General features: G+C 39.0%; 1 protein-coding gene across 1 annotated transcript in view; it reads right to left on the bottom strand.

Moving 5' to 3' along the window:
- Nucleotides 1-3,692: 3,692 nt before the first annotated feature.
- Nucleotides 3,693-12,220, bottom strand: part of LVRN (laeverin) — a 95,158-nt gene continuing 86,630 nt past the window's right edge. Inside the window, exon 20 of the mRNA XM_089909189.1 lies at nucleotides 3,693-10,328. Coding sequence (XP_089765315.1) covers nucleotides 10,188-10,328 — 141 coding nt within the window. The 3' untranslated portion in view covers nucleotides 3,693-10,187. The remainder of the gene's footprint in view (nucleotides 10,329-12,220) is intronic.

The following is a 12,220-nucleotide window of genomic DNA, read 5'->3' as shown; positions in this document are numbered from 1 at the left end:
CTGCCAGTAGGCCGGCATTAGCCCTGGGACTTGACCTCAGCCACCAGTGGGTGGAAACCAGCCCAGGGAGCTTCTGGGCCCACGACCCCACACACAAGCAGGCATACACAAGCCCTGGGACAACTGAGGCCCCAAAGCAGGCTGTGTCAAGACCTGGTCCACTCACTAGCAGGCTGGTAGCATCCCATGATGTCTTGGGCCCCAGCCCTGCCCAAGAGCAGAAGGACCCCAGTTCTGGAACACCCCAGACTCTGCAACCACAGCCCCACCCACCAGCAGGCTGAACTGCCTCCAGGAACCCTGGCCCAGCAGCCAGCCACCCTGGGACCTGGATCCACCCACCAGTGGGCCAGCACTAGCCCTGGGATCCCCTGGGCTTTGTAGCCAGCAGCCTCATGACCCAACCTTGCCCACCACTGAGCTGGCACCAGCACTGGGACTCCCCTGGCCATGTAGCCAGCCATGTCAGGATCCAGCCCTACCCACCAGTGCCTGGCAGCCTCCACACCAGGCAGGGCCTGGCAACCAACCAGACTAGGGGCCAGCCACGCCGACTGCACCCACAGTAGTCAGCCCACCACAACAGAAGGATCCATGCAGCCCACATAGAGGGCACATCTAGAGCATACAGCACCAGTGAGCAGAGGTGAGTGAGCTGCTGGGCCCCATGGGATGTTTCTTATATAAAGGCACTTCTCCAAGATCAGAATACATAATCAACCTTCCAAATATATAAAAATGAAAACAGTGAATTTGGCAAAATGAGGCAACAGTAGAATGTGTTCCAGCAATGCTAGCATTCAGATTTGAAGGAGAGCTCCAAAGTTTACCAGACAAGCAAAAGCTAAGAGACAGCACCATGGAACCAGCTTTACAAGAAACGTTAAAGGGACTTCTCTAAGCAGAAAAGGCCACAACTAGAAATATGAAAATTACAAAAGGAAAAATCTCATTGGTAAAAGCAAATATATAGTAAACGTAGGAGATCAACCACTTAAGAAGCTAGTAGGAAGGTTAAGACAAAGTAGTAAAATCATCTATATCCACAGTAAGTAGTTAAGGGATACACAAAACAAAAAAATATAAAATATGATGTCAAAAACAGTAAATGTGAGAGGGAGGGGGAGTGCAAGGTTGTTAAAATGGGTTCCAATTTAAGAGATCAGCAACTTAAAATAATCACATATTTATATGAATTGCTGTATGCAAACTTCATGGTAATCACAAACCAAAAACCTATAATAGATAAACACACACAAAAGAGAAAGGAATTTAAGCATAACACTAAAGATAGTCATCAAATCACAAGGGAATAGAGCAAAAGAAGAAAAAAGGAACAAAAAAGAACCACAAAACAACCCTCAAACAATGAAAAAAATGGCAATAAGTATGTACCTATCAATAATTACTTTAAATGTAAATGGACTAAATGCTCCAATCAAAAGGCACAAAGTCACTGAATGGATACAAAGCCAAGACCTATCTATATGCTGTATACAAGAGATTCACTTTAGATCTAAAGACACACAGAGACTGAAAGGGAGGGCATGCAAAAAGGTACTCAATGCAAATGGAAATAACAAGAAAGGCAGGGTAGTAATACTTATATTAGATAAAATTGACTTTAAAGCAAAGACTGTAACAAAAGACAAAGAAGGACATTACATAATAAATGATCAATCCAAGAAGAAGATTTAGCAATTATAAATATATATGCACCCAACATAAAAGCACCTAAATACATAAAGCAAATATTAATAGACATAAAAGGAGAAGTTGACAGTAACACAACAATAGTAAGAAACTGAAACAGACCATTTACATCATTGGACAGATCATCCAGATGGAAAATCAATAAGGAAACACTGGCCTTAAATGACACATTAGACCAGATAGACTTAATATATGGATATAGAACATTTCATCCAAAAGGAGCAGAATACATATTCTTTTCAAGTGTACATGGAACATCCTCTAGGATAGCTCACATGCTAGGCCACAAAACAAGTCTGAGTAAATTTTAAAAAACTGAAATAGTAGCAAGCATCTTTTCTATGCTTTCTACAAAGCTGTGAGACTAGAAATCAACTACAAGAAAAAAACTGCAAAGACACAAACACATGGAGGCTAAACTATATGCTACTAAACAACCAATGGGTCACTGAAGAAATCAAAGAGAAAATAAAAAATACCTGGAGACAAATGAAGACAAAGCATAATGATTCAAAATCTATGGGATGCAGCAAAGGCAGTTCTAAGAGGAAAGTTTATAGTGATACAAGCTTACCTCAGAAAACAAAAAAAGACTCAGATATACAACTTAACCTTACAACTAAAGGAACTAGAAAAAGAACAAACAAACCCAAAGTTAGAGAAGGAAAGAAGTAATAAAGATCAGAGCAGAAATACATTAAATAGAGACAAAAAAAAATAGAAAAGATCAATGAAACTAAAGCTGGTTCATTGAAAAGATAAATATAATTGATAAACGTTTAGCCAGGCTCATCAAGAAAAAAAGAGAGAGGACCTAAATTGATAAAATCAAATAAAAAAGGCGACGTTACAACCAATACCACAGAAATACAAAGGGTCATAAGAGATTTCTACAAACAATTATACTCCAATAAGATGGACAACCTAGAAGAAATGGACAAATTCTTAGAAATGTACAATCTTCCAAGACTGAATCAGGAAGAAATACCAAATATGAATAGACCAATTACCAGTAGGGAAATTGAATCAGTAATTCAAAAACTCCCAACAAACAAAAGCCAGATGGCTTCACAGGTGAATTCTATGCAACATTTAAAGAAAAGTTAACACCTAACCTTTCCAAATTCTTCCAAAAAATTGCAGAGGTAACAATGCTCCCAAACACATTCTACAAGGGCAGCATAACCCTGATAGCAAAAGCAGTCAAAGATATCACAAAAAAAGAAAATTACAGGCAAATATCACTGATGAACACAGAAGCAAAAACCCTCAACAAAATATTAGCAAACCAAATCCAGTAATACATTAAAAGTATTATACATCATGATCAGTTAGGATTTATCCCAGTGATGGAAGAAAGTTTCAGTATCTGCAAATCAATAAATGTAATACACCACATTGATAACTTGAAGAATAAAAATCCTACAATCATCTCAATAAATGTAGAACACTTTTGACAAAATTCAACATCCATTTATGATAAAAACAGTTAACAAAGTGGGTATACAGGAAACAGCCCTCAACATAATAAAGGCCATATATGACAAGTCCACAGATAACATCCCATTCAATGGTGAAAAGCTGAACGTATTTCCTCTAAGATCAGGAACAAGACTCTTGCCATGTGTATTTAACATAGTATTGGAAGTCCTGACCATTGCAATTAGGAAGAAGTAAAACTGGCACTGTTTGCAGATGACATGATACTACATATAGAAAATGCTACAAGACACCACCAAAAGACTACTAGAACTCATATATGAATTCAGTAAAGTTGCAGGACACAAAATTAATATACAGAAATCTGTTGTGTTTCTATACACTAACAGTGAACTACCAGAAAGAGAAATTTTAAAAAAGAATCCCATTTATAATTGTATCAATGATAATAAAATACCTGGAAAGAAATCTAACTAAGGAGGTTAAAGACCTATATTCGGAAAACTATAACACATTGATTAAAGAAATTGAAAACAAACAAATGGAAAGATATACTGTGTTCTTGGATTGGAAAATTAATATTGTTAAAATGACCATACTGGGGCTTCCCTGGTGGCGCAGTGGTTGAGAATCTGCCTGCTAATGCAGGAGACACGGGTTCGCGCCCTGGTGTGGGAAGATCCCACATGCCGCGGAGCAACTAGGCCCGTGAGCCACAACTACTGAGCCTGCGCGTCTGGAGCCTGTGCTCCGCAACAAGAGAGACCGTGACAGTGAGAGGCCCGCGCACCGTAATGAAGAGTGGCCCCCACTCGCCACAACTAGAGAAAGCCCTCGCGCAGAAACGAAGACCCAACACAGCCCAAAATAAATAAATAAAATTTAAAAACAAATACAGTGAAAAAAAAAATGACCATACTACCCAAGGAAATCTACAAATTCAATGCAATTCCTATCAAAATACCGAGGACATTTTTCACAGAACTATAACAGATAATTCTAAAATTTGTATGGAAACACAAATGACCCTGAAGAGCCAAAACAATCTTGAGAAATAAGAACAATGCTGGAGGTATCACACTCTCTGACTTCAGACTATACTACAAACCTACAGTAATTGAAACAGTAGGGTATTGGCACAAAAACAGACACATAGATCGATGGAACAGAATAGAGAGCCCAGAAATGAACCCACACTTATTCAGGCAATTATTCTATGACAAAGGAGGCAAAACTATACAATGGGGGAACAACAGCTTCTTAAATAAATTGTGTTGGTAAAACTGGACAGCTACATGTAAAAGAATCAAACTGGACTACTTTCTCATACCATATACAAAAATAAACTCAAAATAGATTAAAATATTAAACTAAGACCTGAAACCATAAAACTCCTAGAAGAAAAGTTGGCAGTACACTCTTGACATCAGTCTTAGCAATCTTTTTTTGGATCTCTCTCCTCAGGTAAGGAAAACAAGATAAAAAATAAACAAATGGGACTGCATCAAACTAAAAAGCTTTTGCACAGTGAAGGAAACTATCAACAAAAGGAAAAGGCCTCCTACTGAATGGGAGAAGATATTTGCAAATGATAGATCTGATAAGGGGATAATGTACAAAATATATAAAGAATTCATAAAACTCAACATCAAAAAACCCATTTAAAAAGTGGGCAGAGGACCTGAATAGACATTTTTTCCAAAGAAGACATACAGATGACCAACAGGCACATGAAAATATTCAACATCACCAATCATCAGGAAAATGCAAATCAAAAGCACAACGAGATACCACCTCACATCTGTCAGAATGGCTATTATCAAAAAGACAACAAATAACAATGGCTGGTAAGGATCTGGAGAAAAGGAAACAAGGGAACTCTTGTGCACCATATGACTGAGGAATCCACTTTCAGGTATATATCCAAAGAAAATGAAAACACTAATTAGAAAAGATATATGCACCCCTATGTTTATTACAGCATTATTTACAATAGCTAAGATATGGAAGCAACCTAAGTGTCCATTATTGGATGAATGGATAAAGAATATTATATGGATAAATACAATGGAATATTACTCAGCCACAAAAAAATTAAATCTTGCATTTTGCAACAACATGGATGGACCTAGAGAGTATTATGCTAAGTGAAATAAGTCAGAGGAAGACAAATACGGTATGATTTCACTTATATGGGCAATCTAAAAAACAAGACAAATGAACAAACAACAGAAACAGAGTCATAGATACAAAGAACAAAATAGGTGGTTGCCAGAGGTGAGGGAATTCTGGAGAGGAGAATAATAGGTAAGGGAGATTAAGAGGTACAAACTACCAGCTACAAAATAAATATCACAGGTATGAAATGTACAGCATGGGGAACATAGTCAGTAATTTTGTAATATCTTCGTATGGTGATGGATGGTAACTAGACTTATTGTAGTGACCATTTTGTAATGCATAGAAATACTGAATCACTGTGTTCTGCACCAGCAACTCTCATAGCATTGTAAGTCAATTATACTTCAAAAACAAACAAACAAACAAACCCATATAAAGAGATCAGCTTTGTAATTACCAAAGGTGTGGGGTGGGGGGATGGGATGGGGGGTTACATGAGGTAATCAGAAGATATCAACTTCTGGAGACAAGCTAATAAATACTAGGGATGTAATGTACAACATGATAAATATAATTAACACTGCTGTATATTATATATGAAAGTTGTTAAGAGAGTAAATCCTTAGAGTTCTCATCACAAGAAAAAAAATTTTTTTCTCTATTTCTTTAATTTTGTATCTATGGGAGACCATGGATGTTCACTAATCTTATTGTGGTAATCATTTCTGAAAGAAATAATACTTACTCACTATTATGGAGCATTTTTAGGACAGTCTCCTAAAATGAGACCTAAGACCCCTGGCCTCAATAAGGACTGTTCTGGCTCATAGAAACTGATGGGACTAATAGACTGTGTTGATCCCAGGTAAGATATGCTAAGATTGAGGGGCCATTGTAAATGATAGGGTGATCACTGCATGAGGATAAATAAAAAGAAACTTTTGCAAACTCCATGCTTAGTACTCATTTACTCCTCTGATATGTATCTATCAACACCCAGGGTCCAAGACTCTTCAAGTCATCAAACTAGCCCACTTTCAGCAGAAGCCTGAAAGCAGAGAAGGTGATATTTTCATTTTATTCTTCTTGGCATTATTTGTGAGGGGAAGTAAAGCGAGAGGAAGCCTTTGACCTGTCTTACTTAGTATCCTGCTACTTTTGTGGTTGGCTTTTGTACCCTTTGATATGTACCCATCATTATTTGAGTACTTTCTTATCTTTTAGTACAAAGAGATGTTCTATCTCAAACTGTCCCTTTCCTGCCCCATCCCTGAAATCAGCCATTTCCCCAAGAAGCCCTGGTTCTTTTAGCAGAGCATGGCATTTAGAAGCCAAGATCTGGGTACTGGATGTGCTCATTGTCATTGAGGTGTTGTTGCTCCCAGGCCTTCTCAGTTAGAAAGTTAAAGTCTATATCTATATCTGTATCTACATCTATTTCTATATCTATATTTGTATTTCCGTCTATGTCTATATATATCTAGAGAGAAAGTGCAAGATATGTTTACAAACACACATTTACATCTATATGTATAAATCTATCCATGTATTGAGAACAGTGAGAACTGCTAACATCAATACCTCTAATTCCAATCCAACAAAAAAGGGTTCATTCTAGTTTTTCCTTTTGAATATCTGCAACTCCCTTCTCCAGCAGTGAGAAACCTGAATCTTATTATCATTTGTAAATTTTCTTATTTGAACCATACCCCCTGTGGTAACCAAGCTCCCATATCTGCCTCTCCCCCACCCCATGTGGATGTCGTTCTCTCCTGCCTCAGGCTCTGATACCTTATGTTGAACCCTCATCCAGTCTGAGCCTCCTCTCCGCCCCACTATGGGACTCCCCATTCTCACCCTGTTTGGGCTCTGACTGTCCATGTCGTAAGCTCCCTCCTTGCACTGTAGGGCCACTCTACTCACCCTTCATGGGCTCTGACATCCTGTGCCAAGCTGCTCCCTGGTGTGTGGACTCCCTCTTCACCCACTCAAGCTCTTACACCTCGTTCCAGGTCCTGGGCCTCCTCAGCTGCCCCTCAGCTCCCACTGGTGTAGACGCTTACCTTGCTCTGCCTCACCTTTAGGACTGACCTGTTTATAAAAGGAAGGGAAGAGGAAGAGTCCAAATAACTCTTAAATAAGAGTTGTGCTGTGAAGAACATATTTGCTGAATGTTGTTGAATTGGTGAGAAGATTGAGCTGGAGGCAATATACGTGTAGTTTCAAATGCTTCTGACTATGCTACGTAATTCTTTGTATCTGGTGAAGCAGTTACATTCACTTGTAAACCTCCCTTAAGGCTTGGGATTGGACATATTAATCCTGCTAGAGTTTGGATGGAAAAAAAGCATTCACTGGAGTAAACAGGAAAAGTAATCAAGTAGAAATCCTTTTTAAAGCTCATTTTGCGTCTTCATTCATTCTTCAGAATAAATTGCTGTACAGATTGGTCCCAGAGCTCTGAATTACAAAGCATCTAGAGTGTTCAAGACTAAGGCATTTGTTCTCTCACTGAAGGTCAACAATGAAAAGTCACTGAATAGGTCTGAGGAGGAAAAAAGCATAAGATTATAAGGAAAACTTTAATTTCTAATGATCAAATTAAAAAAATCATGAATACATTGTATATCTTGTTAACCTGCTTTAGGATGAACAGTATAAACTAGATGGGTCGAAAATATTGTGTTACAGTTGGCGTGCTAATAAATAAGCTGGTTTATTGGTTAATAAAGTATTTATACCATTTAGACAAATCTGACTCAGTATCACTCCCTGACTTATTGCTATCACAGTAATCAATCAATAATTACTTCTTTTTATACTAAGTATAAGGTACAATATAATAAAATATAATGCTTATCTGGAGTAATTGGCTTCATCCAAGTAAGAAAAAATGTACATTATTCAAAATTCTTGTTTGTATTTAGAGGAAGGACTATTAACCAAATATTTGGGCATTTGATTTTGGATAAACATTTTTGGTGCTGTTTAATTACTACAGAAGCTAAGATATAATGGAACTTTAATTGTCAACAAATGGTCTGAAGAGTCCAATGTGCTCCTTTGGTAGGATCAGGGCTTGGCATCACCAATAACAGGCATCAGAGCCCGCTCAGCATCTCGAGCGCCAGCCTCCAAGCACACTTGGTCGAATGAGAGCACAGGAGGGGAGGAAGATCAAGGAGAGGGGACATGGACAACCAGGCAGAAGGAAGGCAGAGGTTACTGGAAAGGGAGAAGGAAGACAGGGGAACACAACGGAGGGGGAGGGAGTGGAAGTGGAGGAGAGAAAGAAAGGAGGAGAAAGCAGTTGAGAGGACACGTGACATGGTTATCAAAAGATGAGATGGATGATTGAAGGAGATACGGGAAACAGAGAACGCACGTTTAAGAAAACACAGGAAGATACTGCACACGTAACAATTTGAAGACATGGAGACATTTTATTGCTTATATTTTAAATTGCTAAATTTAAAGAAAAATCTCTCTGACCTATGACCCATGGTCAAGTCTGTGCAGGCTGTGCTTTGGTCTGTTCTCATGGCCAAGTCCCATAACCTCCCATTCCCTCTCAGAGAGTATCTTCTTGTGAAGTGACTATGAAAGTGAACTTTTGTCTTGCATATTAATTTGTGGGTACATTAACTTACAGAAGAAATAGGAAAAAACCCTTAGATCACATTGCCTTGAGTTTATATGACATATTTAAAGGCCTTTCATTGACATAATCCTTAATCTTTACAGTATCACTTTGAGGTAGATAGAAGATCTGTAGTTTTACCCCCATTCTGTAAAAACAAAATTAAAGTGAAAACAAGAATTAAGTGGTATACACACAAAATCTAGAGTAGGATGATTTGCCTTAGCTGTCCTGATTAAATCAGGGGTAACAAAACTAAGCTAATTCCGTACTTTGTGATTGATGAAAATGTTTAAAGTTGTCCAAACTACAAGCAGGTTCAATTTGGCCAAATGAAACCACATTTCAAACTTAATCTGCTGAGTGCAAAGCTATAAAGATTATGCTCTGGTTAATCTTTTAGTTCTATTACTCTTTATCTGACCATTGTCCTTTGCGATGGAGATTAGCCCATAATTGCTATTGTCTGTTGACATCATCATTTTTGCTGCTAAATTTTGGCTGAAAGAGTGTCTGTCCCACAGGTGAATTACAGTCAAGAGCTTCAGGGCACAGCCTTGCTTTCCATTTGCTCTCCACAACAGCAATCCTAAGGGTACTTCATAGATCCTACGATTCCAGGTCTCTTTGTGACACCATAAAGTTAGTAGCCAGTAAAGTGTGGCGTGATGCAGCAGGCACTGGGGAGAGAGAAATGGGCAGGAGGAGACACATTTCTTGCCTTTGGGGCACTTAATGTGGCTCACAAAATTGTCTGTTTCTTCTTTTTAAAACTTGCATTTCTTTGGCTTGTCTGTCTTCTAGTGAATATTATTTTTCTGGTTTCTATTTCTTTACACTGTTGTGTCATTTGCTCATTACTCTTTAAGTATTGAACTAAATAAACCCTAGAGTATTGCAAATCTGTATTTCCCTCAGAAAAGAATGTGCTCATTACCCAATGATGTAATATTCCACTGGCCTTCACAACTGAACAAGCAAAACTTTCTACGGTAAATTTGTTTTTCCAAGGCATTTAAAGTAAATCATGTGGTTTATAGCCCAACATGAAGCAAAATCTTCCCCAGAAATACAGCATTATTGGCAAAATCCTCAACAATCACTGAGCCTCAGGGCCAAACGTGACAATAGGGGACGAACAGGACTCTGAGTAGTAAATGTGACTGAAATACGAATAACAAAACGTGTGGTTTTCCAGACTCACAGAATATTGGAAGACAAAACCGTGAGCACATTATAATATGCAAGAGAAGGGCCGAAAGTTGCCACTAAATTATGTGTTTTTCTGTAGCCACGCAGCTATCCTGGCACTTTGCTCCTTGTTTTTCAGATTTTCATTCTTTATTGTCTGTAATTTGGCCTGAACTGTGAGTCTCTGGTGCTCCTCCAACATGTTACTGCAAAACTGCTGCAGCTGAAAGGACAAAGAGACGGTTGGTCCATCAGTGCAATTGAACTTCTCACTTAGGCACAGTAAGACAAAGTTCATGTTAAGTAGCGACATGATCTTGTGAATGGATGATGACAGTTGGAATGAGTAGAAATGTCTGTCCCTATATGGTGTGTCCCTGAGGAGACTGTGACTGAGAAAATGTGATGAAGACCACACCTGTCCTGAAGAATCCGATGCAGACTGGAAGCTCCAGGAAGTAGGAACTTTGTCTATTCTACTCACTGCTCTATTCCCCAAGCACATAGTAGGTGCTCAATAAAGATTTCCAGAATGCATATTGGATATTATACAAGATTTGTAGACAGAGACACAATGAGACCTTTCCTTATTTCAAAAGAAACTTTGCAACTTCCAAAGTTCAAAACTGGTACACAACATCCATGTCTTTACAAATGTTACCCTTTATTTAAGAATATTTATAGTGGATTCATCCATTGGTTAAATTCCTTCATTGAGTCAGGTCAAGCATTCAGTTATGGGAATGTTTGTTGCAATATTACATTCAAGCCAGACAGATCCCGATTGAATAATTGGGATAATAATAATTGAACTGAATAAATCATATTCCAAAAGTCTATTTCTGTGTCATTGGATTATAACTCAGAACACACATTACCATAAAATGACAGTGTACCCTACCAGCTCACAAAAGGTCACATAAACCCTAATGTACTTGAAATTAGGTAGTAATAGGGTTGTCAAGCCTAACTACAATGCAAAAGACAAATAAGGTTCTAGGAAAAAGTAGATTAAGGGGCCAGGAGCAAACCTCCCATTCTCTCCCACACCTGGGCATTCCTGCCAGGCAGTGGGAGCCACACACCAGCAGCACCGCCCACGATCGAGCACCTGCAGTGGGTTGGAGGGGAGTGTGGGTCTGTGGGACTGTGTGTGTGGGGCTTCACAGGTGCTTGAGAGCACGAGTGAGGACAGGCTCCAGCAGAGTGGAATAGAAAGACCAGAGTAAGAGATAAGGAGAGTGTATAAAAACTGTGCTGGTGTGGAGGGAAAAGGGATTCATATGACTTTCTTTTCATTTACCACTTTTAGTAATTGTTTTCAATATTATCATGTGAACCAATACATTGCAGTAGGACTGCTGGTCATTAACAGCTTTTTGACAAAGATATTCATGGTAGCTAACTCACTTGTTTTCAAAATTACAATAATTTAACTACTGCTAAATCCATTTTTGCATTTTTTTAATGAACTATCAGTGATTATAGAATTTTGGAACTTTGGGGATTGCTAAAGTTATACAAACTTCATTCATTCGTTCAACAACAACAAAACTACTGGGTTTTGTAGAGATAAAGATGAACAGAGGCACTTTTGAAGATATCAGCACAAACTCAGTTGATTCTAGGAGGTTTTGTTCCAGGATTTTTGGGTGTGCCCCTCACTCTCTTGTCTGGGGAATCCTTGATAAATCAGGTCCTGACAGCTCAGCCTCAGGCAGGCCAAAACCCAAACAAAGATCTTTCCTTCAGGAATTACCAGTTCTTCCTCTCTCTCTCATAGTAACAACTATATAGGATGATTTGGGAGCACAGAGGAGGAGAGCATGTAAATTAGTTAGTTAAAAATTTCCTAGAGGGCTTCCCTGGTGGCGCAGTGGTTAAGCATCCACCTGCCAATGCAGGGGACCACGGGTTCAATCCCTGGTCCAGGAAGATCCCACATGCAGCGGAGCAACTGGGCCCCTGCATCACAGCTACTGAGCCTGCACTCTAGAGCCCGTGAGCCACAACTGCTGAAGCCAGCGAGGCACAACTACTGAAGCCCGCGTGCCTAGAGCCCATGCTCTGCAACAAGAGAAGCCACTGCAATGAGAAGCCCGCATGCAGCAACAA

This window comes from Delphinapterus leucas, chromosome 3 (genome assembly GCF_059928025.1).
Source record: "Delphinapterus leucas isolate spDelLeu-1000000601 "Yukka" chromosome 3, BTC_Dleu_Yukka2, whole genome shotgun sequence".
NCBI lineage: Eukaryota > Metazoa > Chordata > Mammalia > Artiodactyla > Monodontidae > Delphinapterus > Delphinapterus leucas.
The sequence above is the reverse complement of the archived record's forward strand: the minus strand, read 5'-3'. Positions and strand labels throughout refer to the sequence as shown.